The sequence below is a fragment of the Coregonus clupeaformis genome, unplaced genomic scaffold (genome assembly GCF_020615455.1).
Source record: "Coregonus clupeaformis isolate EN_2021a unplaced genomic scaffold, ASM2061545v1 scaf1166, whole genome shotgun sequence".
NCBI lineage: Eukaryota > Metazoa > Chordata > Actinopteri > Salmoniformes > Salmonidae > Coregonus > Coregonus clupeaformis.
In genome coordinates this window covers 63,131-84,495 of record NW_025534620.1, presented here as the reverse complement: position 1 = coordinate 84,495, position 21,365 = coordinate 63,131, and the positions used below count along the sequence as shown (strand labels likewise).

Sequence of the window (21,365 nt, the reverse complement as noted above, 5' to 3'; positions counted from 1 at the left end):
AGAGAGAGAGAGAGAGAGGCTGATGCGAAGCTGATATTGGATGGGGAGTGTGTGAATGTGTGTTTGAGGAGAGTTGTGATTAAATGTGTGTACAGCATTTAGTGACTGTACAGCATGTGCACATATGAGTGTGTGTGTGCGAGCATGTGTATGTAAGATCAGGAAGCGGAAACAGTAGTTACCTGGAAGACCTAGAAGAAACATGGAGGACAAAGAATGCAACAGCGTCGGCATCATGAGGCTCGTATCAGGTAAACGTGTTTCTGTGTGTGTGTGTGTGTGTGTGTGGGCCTCTTCCATCTTCTATGTGTTATAACACACCACCTCAGTTGGTAGAACTAACTATTTAGCTTTTTAATTTCAGTTGTATGAAGACTTCATTAAAAATATATTGTGACAGTCAAGCCACTGATATATGTATTTTATGTCATTTGAATTTGAATTTATAATAAACATCTACAGTGGAACGGTTTGTTTGTTATAATCAACAGCTGAATATGCAGCTTTAAACTTTCAGTTTTCAGAGATGTGTTTGTTTGTGTGTGTGTGTTAGTGAGAGAGAGAGAGACCGAGAGAGAGAGAGAGAGAGAGAGAGAGAGAGAGAGAGAGACAGAGAGAGAGAGAGAGAGAGAGCGAGCGAGCGAGAGAGAGACAGAGAGACAGAGAGAGAGAGAGAGACAGAGAGACAGAGAGACAGAGAGAGAGAGAGAGAGAGAGAGAGAGAGAGAGAGAGAGAGAGAGAGAGAGAGAGAGAGAGAGAGAGAGAGAAAAGCAGCTTGAATTGAAATTGAATTGAATTGAATTTAGAGAGAGAGAGAGAGAGAGAGAGAGAGAGAGAGAGAGAGAGAGAGAGAGAGAGAGAGAGAAGGCAAGAAGGGCCTTCTATGCCATCAAAAGGAACATAAAATTTGACATACCAATTAGGATCTGGCTAAATATACTTGAATCAGTTATAGTTATAATTCAATACATACAGTTATATAATATATACTGAACAAAAATATAAATGCAACACGTAAAGTGTTGGTCCCATGTTTCATGAGCTGAAATAAAAGATCACGGAAATGTGCTGAGGAGTATTTCTGTCTGTAATAATGCACTTTTGTGGGGAAAAACTCAGGGTCTTTAACTTCTCTATTTGGACCATTTCTACAGAGATTGCCCTAAAAGTAAATACTTTACCTAAGAGTATAATCATATTTCCCATTGATTGATCGTGGGATACACTGGATAGGTGCAGTAATGTGTTGTTTTTCCCTTCATAGATGCTCTCCTCCCTTCTCACTCTATCCATCCCCCTCTCTCTCTACCTCTCCATCCCCCTCTCTCACTCTCTTCAGAGAGGAGGGGATAGGGTCAAGCGGGCAGGTTGTTGGGCGGCCTGCCGTCACAAGTCGCAAGATTTTATCTGGAGAGAGGGGAGAAAGAAGTCCAAGCATAGGGTAGGGCAGTGTGAGCAGGACCAGCAGTGTCATTTGACTTAACAAACGAGGATCGGATGTCGTCAACCTTCTTTTCAAAATGGTTGACGAAGTCATCCACAGAGAGGGAGGAGGGGGGGGATTCAGCAGGGAGGAGAATGTGGCAAAGAGCTAGGGTTAGAGGCGGATGCTTGGAATTTAGAGTGGTAGAAAGTGGCCTTAGCAGCAGAAACAGATGAAGAAAATGTAGAGAGGAGGGAGTGAAAAGATGCCAGGTCTGCAGGAAGTCTAGTTTTCTTCCATTTCCGCTCAGCTGCCCGGAGCTCTGTTCTGTGAGCTCGCAATGAGTCATCAAGCCACGGAGCTGGAGGGGGAGGACCGAGCCGGCCGGGAGGATAGGGGACATAGAGAGTCAAAGGATGCAGAAAGGGAGGAGAGGAGGGTTGAGGAGGCAGAATCAGGAGATTGGAGGGAGAAGGATTGAGCAGAGGGAAGAGATGATAGGATGGAAGAGGAGAGAGTAGCGGGAGAGAGAGAGCGAAGGTTGCGACGGCGCATTACCATCTGTGTAGGGGCAGAGTGAGTAGTGTTGGAGGAGAGGGAGAGAGAAAAGGATACAAAGTAGTGGTCGGAGACTTGGAGGGGAGTTGCAGTGAGATTAGTAGAAGAACAGCATCTAGTAAAGATGAGGTCAAGCGTATTGCCTGCCTTGTGAGTAGGGGGACGGTGAGAGGGTGAGGTCAAAAGAGGAGAGGAGTGGAAAGAAGGAGGCAGAGAGAAATGAGTCAAATGTAGACGTAGGGAGGTTGAAATCCCCCAGAACTGTGAGGGGTGAGCCATCCTCAGGAAAGGAACTTATCAAGGCGTCAAGCTCATTGATGAACGCTCATTGATGAACCCGGAAGCCAGCCGCACCAATGTGTCGGTGGAAACACACCGTATAACTGGCGACACGAGTCAGCGTGCAAGCACCCGGCCCACCACAAGGAGTCGCTAGAGCGCAATGGGACAAGGACATTACATTTACATTTACATTTACGTCATTTAGCAGACAAATAGGTGCATTCACCTTATAGCCAGTGGGTTAACCACTTTACAACGTTTTTTTTTAAGTGTTTTGTTGTTGTTGTTATTATTATTATTATTATTTTTGGGGGGTGGGTTGGAGTAAAGGGGGGGTAGAAGGATTACTTTATCCTATCCCAGGTATTCCTTAAAGAGGTGGGGTTTCAAATGTCTCCGGAAGGTGGTGAGTGACTCCGCTGTCCTGGCGTCGTGAGGGAGCTTGTTCCACCATTGGGGTGCCAGAGCAGCGAACAGTTTTGACTGGGCTGAGCGGGAACTATGCTTCCGCAGAGGTAGGGGAGCCAGCAGGCCAGAGGTGGATGAACGCAGTGCCCTCGTTTGGGTGTAGGGACTGATCAGAGCCTGAAGGTACGGAGGTGCCGTTCCCCTCACAGCTCCGTAGGCAAGCACCATGGTCTTGTAGCAGATGCGAGCTTCAACTGGAAGCCAGTGGAGTGTGCGGAGGAGCGGGGTGACGTGAGAGAACTTGGGAAGGTTGAACACCAGACGGGCTGCGGCATTCTGGATGAGTTGTAGGGGTTTAATGGCACAGGCAGGGAGCCCAGCCAACAGCGAGTTGCAGTAATCCAGACGGGAGATGACAAGTGCCTGGATTAGGACCTGTGCCGCTTCCTGTGTAAGGCAGGGTCGTACTCTCCGAATGTTGTAGAGCATGAACCTACAGGATCGGGTCACCGCCTTGATGTTAGCGGAGAACGACAGGGTGTTGTCCAGGGTCACGCCAAGGCTCTTCGCACTCTGGGAGGAGGGCGATAGATGACAAGGATATTAAGCTTAAATGGGCTAGTGACTGTGACAGCATGGAATTCAAATGAGGAGATAGACAGATGGATCAGGGGAAAAATTGAGAATGTCCACTTGGGAGAGATGAGGATTCCTGTGCCACCACCCCGCTGACCAGATGCTCTCGGGGTATGCGAGAACACATGGTCAGACGAGGAGAGAGCAGCAGGAGTAGCAGTGTTTTCAGTGGTAATCCATGTTTCCGTCAGCGCCAAGAAGTCGAGGGACTGGAGGGTAGCATAGGCTGGGATGAAGTCTGCCTTGTTGGCAGCAGAACGGCAGTTCCAGAGGCTGCCTGAGACCTGGAACTCCACGTGGGTCGTGCGTGCAGGGACCACCAGGTTAGAGAGGCAGCAGCCACGCGGGAGTGAGGCGTTTGTGTAGCCTGTGCGGAGAGGAGAGAACAGGGATAGGCAGAGGCATAGTTGACAGGCTGCAGCAGATGGCTACAATAATGCTGGGGAGGGCATCCCGGCTGGCCAAACCCTCCAATAACCCGGACGACGCTGGGCCAATTGTGCGCCACCTCATGGGTCTCCCGGTCGAACCCAGGTCTGTAGTGAAGCCTCTAGCACTGCAATGCAGTGCCTTAGACTGCTGCGCCACTCGGCAGGCCCCTCCCGGCTCATTCCATCTCACTCTATCCATCCCTCTCTCCATTCCCCCCAATAGAGGAGAGCTGTAGCTCCACTGTGACAGACGAGTCGCGTGTCTACTACCAGACTGAGATCTTTGACCAGCTCCCCAGCTCTCTGGCCCGACGGACCCACCACCACCAGGACAGGGGGACCACGGAGACATCGCACCCAGTAGAGATGCACCCTGGCCAGGCAGGAGGAGCCAGGGACAGGGCCCCTACCCAGCCGATCAGGAGCCTGCCGGTCTGTATGCAGAGGAAGAGAGAGGCAAGGTGAGTGATAGAGAGGTTGTGTGGAGAGATCACATGAACGTACACACACACACTCACACACACACACACACATAAACACACACAGGTGTCGCACACACGTGCAAATATTCACCAAACTGTTTCTAGAATAAGACAAGGGTCATGGAGGCAGTGTTGCAAGTTGCTTTACCATTCTCTGTTTCAGTGTTTATGTTATCATAGCAGGTAGAGTGAGAGAGTCGGGTGTGTGTGGATATGGATGTGTGACGCAGCTGTAAAATTATACAAGATATAAGATTTTTTAAAAGACTTGCTGGTAAAGAGATGTGTCATATATATATATATATATATATATATATATATATATATATATACAGTACCAGTCAAAACTTTGGACACACCTACTCATTCCAGGGTTTTTCTTAATTTTTTACTATTTTCTACATTGTAGAATAATAGTGAAGACATCAAAACTATGAAATAACACATATGGTATCATGTAGTAACCAAAAAAGTGTTAAACAAATCAAAATATATTTTATATTTGAGATTCTTCGAATAGACACCCTTTGCCTTGATGACAGCTTTGCACACTCTTGGCATTCTCTCAACCAGCTTCACCTGGAATGCTTTTCCAACAGTCTTGAAGGAGTTCCCACATATGCTGAGCACTTGTTGGCTGCTTTTCCTTCACTCTGCCGTCCGACTCATCCCAAACCATCTCAATTAGGTTGAGGTAGGGGGATTGTGGAGGCCAGTCACCTGATGCAGCACTCCATCACTCTCCTTCTTGGTAAAATAGCCCTTACACAGACTGGAGGTGTGTTGGGTCATTGTCCTGTTGAAAAACAAATGATAGTCCCACTAAGCCCAAATCAGATGGGATGGCGTATCGCTGCAGAATGCTGTGGTAGCCATGCTGGTTAAGTGTCAATTCTAAATAAATCACCTACAGTGTCACCAGCAAAGCACACCCACACAATAACACCTCCTCCTCCATGCTTTACGGTGGGAACTACACATGCAGAAATAATCCGTTCACCCACAATGCGTCTCACAATGACACGCCGGTTGGAACCAAAAATCTCAAATTTGGACTCCAGACCAAAGGACACATTTCCACAGGTCTAAAGTCCATTGCTCGTGTTTCTTGGCAAAAGCAGGTCTCTTCTTCTTATTGGTGTCCTTTAGTAGTTGTTTCTTAGCAGCAATTCGACCATGAAGGCCTGATTCACACAGTCCCCTCTGAACAGTTGATGTTGAGATGTGTCTGTGACTTGAACTCTTGTGAAGCATTTATTTGGGCTGGTAACTCTAATGAATTTATCCTCTGCAGTAGAGGTAACTCTGGGTCTTCCATTCCTGTGGAGGTCCTCATGAGAGCCAGTTTCATCATAGCGCTTGATGGTTTTTGCAACTAACTTGAAGAAACATTGAAAGTTCTTGAAATGTTCCGTATTGACTGACCTTCATGTCTTAAAGTAATGATGGACTGTCGTTTCACTTTGTTTATTTGAGCTGTTCTTGACATAATATGGACTTGGTCTTTTACCAAATAGGGCTATCTTCTGTATAACCCCCTACCTTGTCACAACACAACTAATTGGCTCAAACGCATTAAGAAGGAAAGAAATTCCACAAATTAACTTTTAAGAAGGCACACCTGTTAATTGAAATGCATTCCAAGTGACTACCTCATGAAGCTGGTTGAGAGAATGCAAAGAGTGTGCAAAGCAGTCATCAAGGCAAAGGGTGGCTATTTAAAGAATCTCAAATATAAAATATATTTTGATTTGTTTAACACTTTTTTGGTTACTACAGGATTCAATATGTGTTATTTCATAGTTTTGATGTCTTCACTATTATTATACAATGTAGAAAATTTGTGACCAAAGCATACATTGGAGAAAATAATAATATTAATTAATTAATACATGTGGAAACACTGGACAGTTACTTTAAGGCATGTAAATACTGAGGCTTCATCATCATGGCGCAACATTTTGGAGTTTTCAGACAGAAATATGTTACGTAGAACTAACATGCAACGTTGGACAGCGTTTGGCAACTGAACGTGGCCCTGCACCACCACCACCACCACCTGTCTCTCTCTCCTCCCCCTCCAGGTAGATTTGGTGTAGGTGTGAAGGCTTATTTTGTGTTCCTGAGATATCTGGTTTACCTGAACCTGCTCCAGTGTCTGGTCATAGGAGGGACCATACTCACACCAACAGCAGTCTATGACAGCGATGGTGACAGAGGTGTGTGGGGAACAGTGGCGGCTCCTGAAAAAATTCTCAGGGGGGGCAATTTTTCTGATGATTTAGGTGACCTACACACATTTTTAAAAAGATATGTCCAGCAACAACATGAAGACAGGGGCAGCATATAAGTCAATACCAGAAGCATTTATTGACTGATCTCAAAAGTGTTGGCTTACAAAATCAAAATAAGTTATCACAGTAAAAATAATCAAGGGTGTTCTTTCACATTCCTCAACACTGCATAAACAATATGCATTTCCATAAACAAATGAAATATCAGCTGAAAATACAGCATCTTGGTATTTGTTCAGATTGCAGGATCAACAAGAGCTTTTACCACATTTTTTGCCTCATGGTTGAATTGGAAATATGTGCACCTGAGCATAATTCACAACAAGCAAGCAGGAGCTTTTGATAGAGGCTACTGAAAACATTGATGCAAGTTATTGGTAATAAGACATTTTTATAGACTTCCATATTCTGCCCTCTTGTATAGATTTGTGAAAATGAACAGTGATAGACATTTTGCTTGAAAACAGAATTTGAAAGTAATTTCTAGAAAAGGTAAACACAGCTATCTGTATGGCTTTGTAAAAATGAACAACCATATTCTGGCCAATTGTATAGATTTGTAAATATGAACAACCATATTCTGGCCAATTGTATAGATTTGTAAAAAATTTTTTTTGTTTTACTTTTTTTTAAATGAAAAATAACTATTTTAAACAACATCAACTGTGAACTGATTTGGGCGTGTGTGTGTTAAAGAGACAGGGAGGGAGGGACAAAGAGAGAGAGAGGCTACATTACTTGTACTGAAACTGTTCTCTTCTCTGTTTCAATACAGCAAAGCGTTCAATGACTTTCTCATTGAACTCAGGCATGCTGAGGACTAGTTCCCTCTCCATGGAAAGCATGGCCAGTGCATTCAGACGTTCCTGGCCCATTGAATTTCGCAGGAATGTCTTAACTCGTGTCAAAGTTGAGAAACATCTCTCAGCTTCAGCTGTTGTCATGGGAGTAGTTATGAGGATGTTCAACAGAGTCACAGTCTCAGAGAACGTCTCCTGGAGGTTGTAGCTCATGAGAACCTGGTACAGTGCCAGTGCACCACAGCCTCCCTTGAATTCAGGATTCTCATAGATCAGAGATAGTTCTGTCTTGAGCTTTGCCTTGCTCAGCATGGGGTATGCATTCACAGTGGCATTCAGAGCCTCATCAGGAAATGAATGGCAGTACCTTTCAAACATGTCTGCTTGCAGTAAGGTAGCACTCACAAGGTGGCCAGAGAAAGAGAACCTTTCTTTGATGTGATCCAGGATGGTGTTGCAGACCTCTTCAGACAGCCTCTGCTTCTCCTCTTCTCTCAAAGCTGTTCTGGGTCTTTTGGCTCCTGTTGCTTCTTGCAGCTGCTGTTGAGAGGAGTCCCTGAAGGCAAACAGACCAATGTGTTTGTTGGCTTTGTACAGTATTGTTGTCTATGTGATGCACAGGTATATGCAATGTATCCATGATGTATAGTACAAATACTTCAGTTCCACTTAAAATGGGCAGGGATGCATAAAGTCTTTAGTGTTTAAGTTAGCCTTTGTGTCTCACATAGCCTGGATGTTCAGCACAGTATACAGTGGTGCTCATAAGCTTATGATCCCATGCTAAAGTTGACTAAAAAGAGGAATAAAAAAGAAAAGAAAATTGGTGTCCATAAAGGTTGGATTTTCCAACTTTTTTAATTAAGTCATTAAGATAAATTTCCAAAAGATTATTTTTTTATTTTTTTATTCCTCTTTTTAGTCAACTTTAGAATGTGTTCATACACTTATGAGCACCACTGCACAGTACACATAGTATATAAAATAAAATAGATTACACCACTGGCCATATATAATGAGAATAATGTAATTTCAAACACAAATGCAGTCTCCTTTCATGCATACATTTTCAAATAAAGCTCTGCTTTGAGAAAGATCGAATGATATTGTTTAATCTTACCTTATGGCCTGCACACTGCTTGTGAAGCTGTCGAGGGCACTTTTGATAAAGACAGCATCGATGTCCTTCTTCTGTAGCTTCTGGTACAGAATGTCGACGTGGGGCATGATTTTGTGAAAAAGCCGCAGGAAAAAAATAAAATCTTCATCATGCAGCATCCTCACGTAGCCAGATGCCTCTCTCACTGTGCCCTGGTCAAATGAACCCAATGAACCCGTCCGGATGGCTTCAAAACATTCTATTAGGTCGTCTCGATTCTCGTAGACAGTGTTCACGACTCTGCTGTTGAAGTTCCACCGTGTGGATGAAGGTCTGGGCAGTCTTCGTGCAACAGTCTGGTCAAGAATGCTGGTGCGTTTGGGTGACCGGGAAAAAAAAGTTGTAATCCCGCTCAGATCGGAAAAGAAAATGTTCACTTTTTTGATGCGAGAAGTAGCTTGCTGCATGATCAAATTCAGCTGATGCGCATAGCAATGCACGCAGGGACGGCCTGTTCAATAGGGCGATATGGGCGACGCACTGCCAAACGGGAAAAGGAAGGGATTTTTTTCCCTAATCAATTATATCACGGCAACAGTAGTTATCAGTGTTGTAATCTATACGTCTGATCTGCCACAGTGCCACACACTGCCACTAAATGTCGAATCAGGCTAAAGTCGTGCTTCAAATGGCTCCACCCCTTTGGGGCGATTTCAGTCAGATTGAAAATCGCCCAGAACTTCTGTCATAGACTCCCATGTAAAATCTATTTTTTCAAATTTCAGAGCCTTCAATACAATCTCAATGGGTGTCTGTGGGCTTGCACTTACGCGCTTCGTCACATGAACGTAACTAAGAAAAGAGAGGGTAGCAGCGTCAATCAATTCACTACTACTATCAACATGGCTAGCCTTCAGTGCAACTCGGTTGTGTCTTTGAAAGAATTTCCTTTTTGTCGTCGAACAAATGAAGATAAATTGGCAACGAAACAATTAGGACCTCCCAGACCAAATTTAATAATTCAACAGGTTTCTACTAAAGGGGGAAGTCCTACACCCGAGGATTTTCCAAAAAATTGGTATGAACGAAAACCTGGCTAGCAGGCTGCGATGTAGCTAATGCAGTTTTCTGCTACCCCTGCTTACTCATTCACCCTGAAGGCGGCACGGCAGACAGCACCGCTTGGACAGCGACTGGTGTAACCGACATGCACCATCTTTCAGAAAAGATTAAGAAACATGAGCTGTCAAAGACCCACATGGATAGCTGTTTGAGAATTTCTGCTTTGGGGAGAGTGAATATTGCCACTCAACTGGATGAGGGATACAGGCTAGCTGTCCGCCGCCACAACGATGAGGTTAGCAAGAACCGCCATATCCTCAGCCGGCTAATCCAGTGTGTGAAGTTTGCTGGCGTGTTTGAGTTAGCTGCCGAGGCAAAGATGAAACTGAGGGCTCCACCAACCCTGGTATTTTTCTTGGACTTGTCAACTTTGTGGCACAATTAGATGAGGTGTTTGATGACCATCTTAAAAATGCTAAAGTTTTCAAGGGCACATCAAAGACCATTCAAAACGAGCTACTGGAGTGTATGCTAGCGGTCACGAGGGAACATATTGTGGAGGAGGTGAAGTCTGCGAACTTCCGTAGCTATCCAAGCTGACGAGACCACGGACGTTTCTACACAGACACAGTTGGTGCTTGTGCTGAGGTACATAGATAGCAAGCACAAAGTGCAGGAGCGATTTTTTGAGTTCCTTCCCATCTCGGGAATCAACCTCAGTCTCAATCGCCAGTGTACTTTTGGAGAGACTGAACGGTCTTTTTGCCGATGACGAAAAGTCAAACTCATTGCGCAAGCTTACGATGGAGCCAGTGTGATGAGGGGAGAGAAGGCTGGTGTGCAGAAAAAGGTGCGTGAGCATTTCAAGAATGCCCATTACGTGCATTGCTATGCGCATCAGCTGAATTTGATCATGCAGCAAGCTACTTCCTCGCATCAAAAAAGTGAACATTTTCTTTTCCGATCTGAGCGGGATTACAACTTTTTTTCCCGGTCACCCAAACGCATCAGCATTCTTGACCAGACTGTTGCACGAAGACTGCCCAGACCTTCATCCACACGGTGGAACTTCAACAGCAGAGTCGTGAACACTGTCTACGAGAATCGAGACGACCTAATAGAATGTTTTGAAGCCATCCGGACGGGTTCATTGGGTTCATTTGACCAGGGCACAGTGAGAGAGGCATCTGGCTACGTGAGGATGCTGCATGATGAAGATTTTATTTTTTTCCTGCGGCTTTTTCACAAAATCATGCCCCACGTCGACATTCTGTACCAGAAGCTACAGAAGAAGGACATCGATGCTGTCTTTATCAAAAGTGCCCTCGACAGCTTCACAAGCAGTGTGCAGGCCATAAGGTAAGATTAAACAATATCATTCGATCTTTCTCAAAGCAGAGCTTTATTTGAAAATGTATGCATGAAAGGAGACTGCATTTGTGTTTGAAATTACATTATTCTCATTATATATGGCCAGTGGTGTAATCTATTTTATTTTATATACTATGTGTACTGTGCAGTGGTGCTCATAAGTGTATGAACACATTCTAAAGTTGACTAAAAAGAGGAATAAAAAAATAAAAAAATAATCTTTTGGAAATTTATCTTAATGACTTAATTAAAAAGTTGGAAAATCCAACCTTTATGGACACCAATTTTCTTTTCTTTTTATTCCTCTTTTAGTCAACTTTAGCATGGGATCATAAGCTTATGAGCACCACTGTATACTGTGCTGAACATCCAGGCTATGTGAGACACAAAGGCTAACTTAAACACTAAAGACTTTATGCATCCCTGCCCATTTTAAGTGGAACTGAAGTATTTGTACTATACATCATGGATACATTGCATATACCTGTGCATCACATAGACAACAATACTGTACAAAGCCAACAAACACATTGGTCTGTTTGCCTTCAGGGACTCCTCTCAACAGCAGCTGCAAGAAGCAACAGGAGCCAAAAGACCCAGAACAGCTTTGAGAGAAGAGGAGAAGCAGAGGCTGTCTGAAGAGGTCTGCAACACCATCCTGGATCACATCAAAGAAAGGTTCTCTTTCTCTGGCCACCTTGTGAGTGCTACCTTACTGCAAGCAGACATGTTTGAAAGGTACTGCCATTCATTTCCCTGATGAGGCTCTGAATGCCACTGTGAATGCATACCCCATGCTGAGCAAGGCAAAGCTCAAGACAGAACTATCTCTGATCTATGAGAATCCTGAATTCAAGGGAGGCTGTGGTGCACTGGCACTGTACCAGGTTCTCATGAGCTACAACCTCCAGGAGACGTTCTCTGAGACTGTGACTCTGTTGAACATCCTCATAACTACTCCCATGACAACAGCTGAAGCTGAGAGATGTTTCTCAACTTTGACACGAAGTTAAGACATTCCTGCGAAATTCAATGGGCCAGGAACGTCTGAATGCACTGGCCATGCTTTCCATGGAGAGGGAACTAGTCCTCAGCATGCCTGAGTTCAATGAGAAAGTCATTGAACGCTTTGCTGTATTGAAACAGAGAAGAGAACAGTTTCAGTACAAGTAATGTAGCCTCTCTCTCTTTGTCCCTCCCTCCCTGTCTCTTTAACACACACACGCCCAAATCAGTTCACAGTTGATGTTGTTTAAAATAGTTATTTTTCATTTAAAAAAAAGTAAAACAAAAAAAATCTGTTCATGTTCATTTTTACAAATCTATACAATTGGCCAGAATATGGTTGTTCATATTTACAAATCTATACAATTGGCCAGAATATGGTTGTTCATTTTTACAAAGCCATACAGATAGCTGTGTTTACCTTTTCTAGAAATTACTTTCAAATTCTGTTTTCAAGCAAAATGTCTATCACTGTTCATTTTCACAAATCTATACAAGAGGGCAGAATATGGAAGTCTATAAAAATGTCTTATTACCAATAACTTGCATCAATGTTTTCAGTAGCCTCTATCAAAAGCTCCTGCTTGCTTGTTGTGAATTATGCTCAGGTGCACATATTTCCAATTCAACCATGAGGCAAAAATGTGGTAAAAGCTCTTGTTGATCCTGCAATCTGAACAAATACCAAGATGCTGTATTTTCAGCTGATATTTCATTTGTTTATGGAAATGCATATTGTTTATGCAGTGTTGAGGAATGTGAAAGAACACCCTTGATTATTTTTACTGTGATAACTTATTTTGATTTTGTAAGCCAACACTTTTGAGATCAGTCAATAAATGCTTCTGGTATTGACTTATATGCTGCCCCTGTCTTCATGTTGTTGCTGGACATATCTTTTAAAAATGTGTGTAGGTCACCTAAATCATCAGAAAAATTGCCCCCCTGAGAATTTTTTTCAGGAGCCGCCACTGAATGCACGTAATGGGCATTCTTGAAATGCTCACGCACCTTTTTCTGCACACCAGCCTTCTCTCCCCTCATCACACTGGCTCCATCGTAAGCTTGCGCAATGAGTTTGACTTTCTCGTCATCGGCAAAAAGACCGTTCAGTCTCTCCAAAAGTACACTGGCGATTGAGACTGAGGTTGATTCCGAGATGGGAAGGAACTCAAAAATCGCTCCTGCACTTTGTGCTTGCTATCTATGTACCTCAGCACAAGCACCAACTGTGTCTGTGTAGAAACGTCCGTGGTCTCGTCAGCTTGGATAGCTACGAAGTTCGCAGACTTCACCTCCTCCACAATATGTTCCCTCGTGACCGCTAGCATACACTCCAGTAGCTCGTTTTGAATGGTCTTTGATGTGCCCTTGAAAACTTTAGCATTTTTAAGATGGTCATCAAACACCTCATCTAATTGTGCCACAAAGTTGACAAGTCCAAGAAAAATACCAGGGTTGGTGGAGCCCTCAGTTTCATCTTTGCCTCGCAAAGCTAACTCAAACACGCCGCAAAACTTCACACACTGGATTAGCCGGCTGAGGATATGGCGGTTCTTGCTAACCTCATCGTTGTGGCGGCGGACAGCTAGCCTGTATCCCTCATCCAGTTGAGTGGCAATATTCACTCTCCCCAAAGCAGAAATTCTCAAACAGCTATCCATGTGGGTCTTTGACAGCTCATGTTTCTTAATCTTTTCTGAAAGATGGTGCATGTCGGTTACACCAGTCGCTGTCCAAGCGGTGCTGTCTGCCGTGCCGCCTTCAGGGTGAATGAGTAAGCAGGGGTAGCAGAAAACTGCATTAGCTACATCGCAGCCTGCTAGCCAGGTTTTTCGTTCATACCAATTTTTGGAAAATCCTCGGGTGTAGGACTTCCCCCCTTTAGTAGAAACCTGTTGAATTATTAAATTTGGTCTGGGAGGTCCTAATTGTTTCGTTGCCAATTTATCTTCATTTGTTCGCCGACAAAAAGGAAATTCTTTCAAAGACACAACCGAGTTGCACTGAAGCCTAGCCATGTTGATAGTAGTAGTGAATTGATTGACGCTGCTACCCTCTCTTTTCTTAGTTACGTTCATGTGACGAAAGCGCGTAAGTGCAAGCCCACAGACACCCATTGAGATTGTATTGAAGGCTCTGAAATTTGAAAAAAATAGATTTTACATGGGAGTCTATGACAGAAGTTCTGGGCGATTTTCAATCTGACTGAAATCGCCCCAAAAGGGGGTGGAGCCATTTGAAGCACGACTTTAGCCTGATTCGACATTTAGTGGCAGTGTGGCACTGTGGCAGATCAGACGTATAGATTACAACACTGATAACTACTGTTGCCGTGATATAATTGATTAGGAAAAAAATCCCTTCCTTTTCCCGTTTGGCAGTGCGTCGCCCATATCGCCCTATTGAACAGGCCGTCCCTGGTGGGGAATACATTCCTGTCATGTGCCAGATTTATGCATTGTCGTGGCAAAATGTAATATATTTAGTTGACAGTAGCTCTGTGATGTGGTTGCAGGACTACTGAGGTTTGAGGGCAATGACTCGGTTTTGGACTTCTTCGTTGGTTCGGTAAGTGTGTGTCTGTGTGTGTGTGTGTACGTGTGTGTGTGTATTTGTGTACAGCAGTGGAGGCTGCTGAGGGGAGGACGGGTCATGATATTGGCTGGAACAAAGCGAATGGAATGGCATCAAACCATGTGTTTGATGTATTTGATACCATTCCACCAATTCCGCTCCAGCCATTACCACGAGCCCGTCCTCCCCAATTAAGGTGTCACCAACCTCCTGTGGTGTACAGTGTATGTGATTTAACCCTCCTTCTCCCTCTCTCCTCTCCCTCCTTCCTTCCCTCCCTCCCTCCCACCTCCAGGGTTTTCTAGAACGTTCTCCAGTGTTCTATGGGTTCTATGCATGTAGTTCTCTGGACCTGCAGTGTCTGAACACGCCCCTCCTCTTCCTCCTCGGAACCCTCACCGTCCTCATCCTCAGTCTGGTCATGGTGGTCCACAGGTCAGACACACACACACACATGTTGTTTCACTATCCTTGTGGGGAACAAACAATTGATTGCCATTCAAAATCCTATTTTCCCTAACCCCAAACTCCTAACCTAATCCTTAACCTAACCTTAACCATAAACCCGTAACCCTAAACCTAACCCCTAAGCCTAAAATAGCTTTGTTCCTTGTGGGGACCGGCAAAATGTACCGACTTGTCCGAATGTTCCTTGTTTTACTATCCTTGTGAGGACACACACACACACGCCTATTCTAATTCAATGCTTTTACATTTGTAGGGAGCAGTGAACGAGTGCACACTTCAGGGGGAAGGAGAGATTATTGGGACGCACACAAGGATACGCTGTTAAAGATGTGTCCACAGGGAGGACACAATAGTGGCTTTTTTAACATTTTCTTTTAAACAGGACGGTTGTAGGCTACAAGCACACGTGGTTGCTAGGCAACCACTACAACATCCACATGAGCTACAAGGTGTTCTGTGGGTGGGACTTCTGTATCCATGATCCCGAGGCCGCCGCCCACAAACTCAGCTTCATCAGGAACGAACTGAAGGTTCGGGGTGATAGTCTGCCTGCCCTTTTCAACTCTCTCTCTCACTCTCTTTCTCTCTCTCTGTCTCTCTCTCTCTCTCTCCTTTATGATTGTTCTGCAGCCGTTCCTCTATCTCTGTGGACTGGCAACTCTTTAACTTCCAACACCTACAAAGGTTCTTCCTCTTCATTCTCTCTCCTTCTTTACCTTTATATTTGACACTTGTTCACCTTTCTGTTCTATTTCTTTCTCTCCTCTCCCTCTCCCTCCCCCCTCCATCTCCTCTGCCGCTCCCTCCTCCTCCTTTCCCTCTCCCCTCCCCCCTCTCCTCTCGTCTGCCTCTCCTCTTCCCTCCCTCTCCATTTCCCCCCTCTCCTCTCTCTCTACTCTCCTCTCCCTCTCCCCCTCCCCCTCCTTTCCCCCTCCCTCTCCTTCTTCCCCTCCCCCCTCTCCTCGCAGTTGTACCTAGAAGAGGAAAGGTTCCAGCAGCGCGAGGCCAGGAGGACGTTGGGTCAGTGGGCACACCTCTACTCCCTGCGAGGGCTGCTTCACTTCCTGGTCCTGGTTCTACTGGGCGGAGCTTTCTGTCTCATCTACTATGCCACCATGGCCTCACAGGCTGAGAGGGTGAGAACAGTATGTGTGTGTGCGTGTGCATGTATTAGTTAGTTATTGATTTAGTTAGTTAGTCAATTTATCATGTTCATTATTTTGGCATCCTTTTTCCTTCTCTCCCACTCTCCCTCCCCCTCCCCATCTCCCTCCCTCCCCCTCCCCATCTCTCTCCCCCTCTCCCTCCCTCCTGCTCAACTTCCCTCCCCCTCCCCGTCTCTCTCCCCTCTCTCAGAGTGGAGACTATTTGATCATCAGGGTGCTTCTCCATTACCTTCCTCCCATCGTCATCACCCTGGTCAACTTCTTCCTGCCTCACGTCTTCCGCCATATCGCTTCCTTCGAGGATTACTCCCTCACCACCCAGGTCAATGCTACCCTCGTCAGGTAGGAGCAGAAATGTCCCATCTTTATTGGTACACCAATATCATCATCATCATCAATACATAAATATTGATAATCACTGAAGTTCTCTCTTCATCATCTTAATTCTTCCTCTTCCTCCTCTTCCTCTTCCTCTTCCTGCTCCCAGGAGTATCTTCCTGAAGTTGGCCAGTCTGGGGATGTATCTCTTCTTCCTCTTCAAAAACAGCCAACAGGAAGTGAGTCATAACGACTAACCATTGTAATAATATAATAATAATAATATGCAATTTAGCAGACGCTTTTATCCAAAGCGACTTACAGTCATGTGTGCATACATTTGTTGTTGACAACTACAGATCATATTGACACATTGACAGACCTTTGGCACTAAATGGACTTCATATACAGTAAATGGACGTAATACTCTGTGTGTCCTCAGTGTTGGGAGAATCAGTTTGGTAAAGAGATGTACAAGCTCTCTGTGTTCGATTTCCTGGCCTGTTTCTGCAACACCTTCTTCATCGACTATCCTAGAAAGTAAGTTTATGTTCTGCTTTCTGAAGGAATATTTCTGATGACAACTTATTTGGCCCAATGGAACAGAGCACTTGTAGGCTTGTGGAACCCTCGCTTTCACCTGTCCAATCATCTCAGATCAGTTCATACTGTAGTGAATTTTGTGGGTTGCCCCGACTGGGACTTGAAGCCGGGTCCAGCAACTGTCAACTCAACAACTTAGCTGTCACATGAAGATATCCAGACTTCTTGACAAGGTTGCCAGGTGTTGGGTTGCTACAATATTTTAACTATGTAAGGGAGGAAGAAAGGATATGTGTTTTGGATGTTTTCTAACAGTATCCTTCATCTTATTGTCCCTCCATCCCTCCTCACAGGTGGTTGGTGGAAAGGTACCCATCGTCTTGGTTGGCGCGGTTGTCGGGGAAACAACATTTCCTGATCCCGTTCAATGTTCTAGACCTGGTGTACAGTCAGACGGTCACCTGGGTAGGACTGTTCTATTGTCCCCTGCTGCCATACATAGAGATTGTCAAACTGGTGGCCATCTTTTACATTAAGAAGGTGAGCGTTGTTGTTGTTAACATAAGTCTTTCTCTCAACATATTACTGCATATCATCTCTCACTGTTTCATTTCTCCCTTCTGCCTTGCTCTCTCTCTCCCCCCCCTCCCCCCTCCCCCCTCCCAGTTGACAGTACTCCAGTGCTGTGTTCCGGCCCAGAGAATGTTCCGTGCCTCCAGTTCTTCAGTTCTGTTCCACTTCATGTTACTACTGGGTCTCATCATGGCAGCCATCACCCTTGGAAGTAACCTCCAACAGTAAGACCTCACTACTCTCTCCTCTCCTCTTTCACTACTGTTTCTCTCTACTAGAATCACCCTCAAACAGTAAGACCTCACTACTCTCTCCTCTCCTCTTTCACTCCTGTTTCTCTCTACTAGAATCACCCTCCACCAGTAATTATGAAATAAAATAAAAAAAAGATCCTAAATTACTTCTCTGGTTCCTTGAATCTGATTCCTCTCAAGGTTTTGTCGTGACGTGACTTTCGTTAATCTGATGACTGTTATTTATTCAATCAACTAACTATGTTTAATTGTAACCCGATTAAATGAATCATGTAACAATTACCACATTAGAAATTTGGGGCACCATGGAATAAGTTGTTTATAGAGTTACCATCTCCCGAATTAAACTCTGAGAAGATATGTTATATATCGATAACAGTCACTTATTAATCATTACCTCATATCAGTCTCATTCTGAACGTCGCAGACTTCTTGAATCCGCAAGAACCCCAGCCTTTTCTGATTATTCAGTTCTACACAAATGTATTTAATTATTTATTTACTAACTAACTAAATAATAACACAGAATACACATACACACTTACATGAGACAGAAGTCCCTAGTGGACTGACAAGATATGACAGCTTATTACACAGAGATGGAGAAGGGGGTGGGGATGGTGAGAGATAGAGAAAGGGATATTTATCGTGGATACATTCTATAACTATTCTCACTTTAATCAAGCACACGAACCACCGCCCGTTCGGGATAAGAAAATAATGAATGCATTTACGTGTTGAATACCTTCGTTCGTCGTCTATCTCGGTCAGGACAAAGCCCTCTCGGGAAGTTGTTTATGTGAGCTCACCCGGGGTGTAAGGCTCTGATTGTCCACCAGAGGTCACAATGTCCATCTTCTTAGTTTTGGTCTTGTAGTGGCGTGTCCCACCTTGTGTCTTTAGTCAAAGTTCTAGATCTCTTTACATGCACAGCTGCAGACTGTCAATGTTTTGGTCTGGTGAGTTTTTCTTCACTTCGTGTTGAGTTTCAGAGTTTCCAACCATTTCAACGTGTAGCCATGGCTTCACGTCTGCTGGTCTGCATATGTTAATTCTTAGCAAGTCCTTTTAAGCACTCTGGTCGAAAAGGGCGGTTCCATCACACTGACACGCTCTTCTGACCTCATTCGGGGCGTGGCTTAGTTAATGTGCAACGGACATGAAATGCCATTATTATCTCATTAGAAAACCAAAATCACATTCCTATCTTAACAAAAATAGTTTCATCGTTCTTCATATTGTATTAACATCATATTGGATGGAAACTTGACAGCTAGAATGTGTTTCCTTTCTAAGTTACAGTATTTGGCTCATACAGTTTTTAATAACATCACAAAATGAAAAGCAATATGACATGATTATTCTTTAGGTCCCCACTGACCATTCCAAACATCCGGATGTTAGAAATATTGTTCCAATGTTCACTTTTTTGGACAAAAAAGTTTTGGCGGCAAAAGTATTCTGGAGACAAAGCACGTCTTTCCCAATACTGTGGAGGAAAGGGAGATATTCCCCTCCTGCTTAATTAAGGTGTCAAAACCAGCCCAGCCCCACTTCCTATTCTGTGGGTAAGAGGGTCTGGTTGTTGTCAGCTATTTACCAAGCTGATCTGAGGCCTTTGATCCTCACCCAGGAGAGTCATGACAGTTTCTTCCTATCCGCAAAGCACTGTACTTGTTCTCTCCTCTATTTCCCCCTTGTCTTCTTTAAAGGTTCCCCCCTCCTCCAGCTGTGGTCCGTTCGTGGGCAGCGCTACAGTGTTTAATGTAACAGCTGTGTGTGTGGACAGTCTGCCAGGACTGGCCCAGTCCACCCTGAGATACCTGTCCTCAGAGGCCTTCATTCTGCCTCTGATACTGGCTCAGATGTAGGTGATATAGATCATACACACACACATACACATAAACACACGTACACACACATGCACGCACACACACACCAGCCTGCCACCCAATGCTACTGGCTCAGATGTGCAGTAGGTGATATAGAACCTGACTCCTCTCATAGATTCTGTTTCTTACAGATCATAGAAATATAATAAATAGAACATAGCACGTTCTTGTTGCCATGGATGTAAATGTTACAGATCGTATATCATGTTACCCTTTTCCCCAGTGTTGTCCTGACCACCTTTGAGTCGCGGAGGAGAGCAAATGGAAAAGCCATCGAGAGACTGAAGGACATGCTGGTGATGGTAGGTTACCCACCGATAACAGTATTAGTTAACCCTAACCCAGCTGCTGATAATAATAAATAATAATATGCCATTTAGCAGACGCTTTTATCCAAAGCGACTTACAGTCATGTGCGCATACATGTTTACGTATGGGTGGTCCCGGGATCGAACCCACTACCCTGGCGTTACAAGCGCCATGCTCTACCAATTGAGCTACAGAGGACCTGATGGTAGGTTTGTGTCTTCATAGTAAGAAAGTTCAAATAGTGCAATACATCTTGAGGCTTAAAACATTCATTCTCTCTCTCTCTCTCTCTCTCTCTATCTCTCGCTCCCCCAGTGCACCTCAGATAAGCATTTTCTGCTGAAGCAGCACACTCTCTCACTCAGACGCCAGAAGAAAACCTTCAAGGCCCCCACCACTGTTTCAGGCACGAAAGAGGGCAGCCCTACCACCAAGAAGGACCCCTCAGCAGGCATCGGAGAGGACAGCCATATCACTCAACTGAAGGACCCCTCTGCACAGCCTACAGGAGATGACAGCCCATCATAGAGATAGAGGACTCTACCCAAAATTCAGTTTTAGCATGGGCAGCGCCATTCAGGACTTTCATCATTTTGAAGTAGTCAACTGTGTGGAACTTTCTATGGGTTAAGGAAGGATCACATGATTCCATCCAGGTCATCAGCGCCAAATAATTATACTTGTGAGGAAACATTCCATAACTGCAGGTAGCTGTAAATCGCCAACACTGTCTTTATACCTGTTCAAACAACACACCCCAGGTGGCAGTATGCACCCTTTCAGTTTGTTTACCAACTCATAGAAGTAGTAGAAGAAGAAAATTAACTACTTCGAAAATGGAGATGGCCTCAATGGTGCTGCCCATGCTCTCACAGACGCCATATTGGGACAGATACAATGTTGTGTTCTCGAACTATCTCTATGCAGCCCATAGAGTTAGAAATAGAGCCCACCCTCTATCTTTGCGCCAAATGCACCCTCTATCCAACTCTATGGAACTACAGCCAAATGGCACCCTATTCCATATTTAGCTCACAAAAGTAGTAGTAGATGTGACCTTTGAGCTTTTTGTCACTCCCTAACATTCAGGGTTTATTGCTTTGGGCTGTACCTACAGTGGGGAAAAAAAGTATTTAGTCAGCCACCAATTGTGCAAGTTCTCCCACTTAAAAAGATGAGAGAGGCCTTTAATTTTCATCATAGGTACACGTCAACTATGACAGACAAAATGAGAAAAAAAATCCAGAAAATCACATTGTAGGATTTTTAATGAATTTATTTGCAAATTATATGGTGGAAAATAAGTATTTGGTCAATAACAAAAGTTTCTCAATACTTTGTTATATACCCTTTGTTTGCAATGACACAGGTCAAACGTTTTCTGTAAGTCTTCACAAGGTTTTCACACACTGT

General features: G+C 44.3%; 1 protein-coding gene across 1 annotated transcript; it reads left to right on the top strand.

The window, feature by feature from the left end:
* Window positions 1-2: 2 nt before the first annotated feature.
* Window positions 3-20,582, top strand: LOC121533058 (transmembrane channel-like protein 7). Its single transcript, XM_045217655.1, has 15 exons — window positions 3-251; window positions 3,963-4,200; window positions 6,226-6,440; window positions 14,371-14,423; window positions 14,725-14,864; window positions 15,280-15,427; window positions 15,866-16,033; window positions 16,254-16,405; window positions 16,551-16,620; window positions 16,824-16,921; window positions 17,278-17,464; window positions 17,591-17,723; window positions 19,465-19,618; window positions 19,867-19,945; window positions 20,268-20,582. Exons 1-15 carry the CDS (start codon window positions 203-205, stop codon window positions 20,478-20,480), a joined length of 2,097 nt encoding a protein of 698 aa, XP_045073590.1. The 5' UTR covers window positions 3-202; the 3' UTR covers window positions 20,481-20,582.
* The last annotated feature ends 783 nt before the right edge of the window (window positions 20,583-21,365 follow it).

Excerpts from the sequence above, each read along its gene's own strand:
- LOC121533058 (XM_045217655.1), top strand. The coding sequence starts at position 203 with ATGGAGGACAAAGAATGCAACAGCGTCGGCATCATGAGGCTCGTATCA. Across the intron at positions 14,865-15,279 it reads CTGGTCATGGTGGTCCACAG|GACGGTTGTAGGCTACAAGC; the intron begins GTCAGACACACA and ends TCTTTTAAACAG. Across the intron at positions 16,621-16,823 it reads TCAAAAACAGCCAACAGGAA|TGTTGGGAGAATCAGTTTGG; the intron begins GTGAGTCATAAC and ends GTGTGTCCTCAG.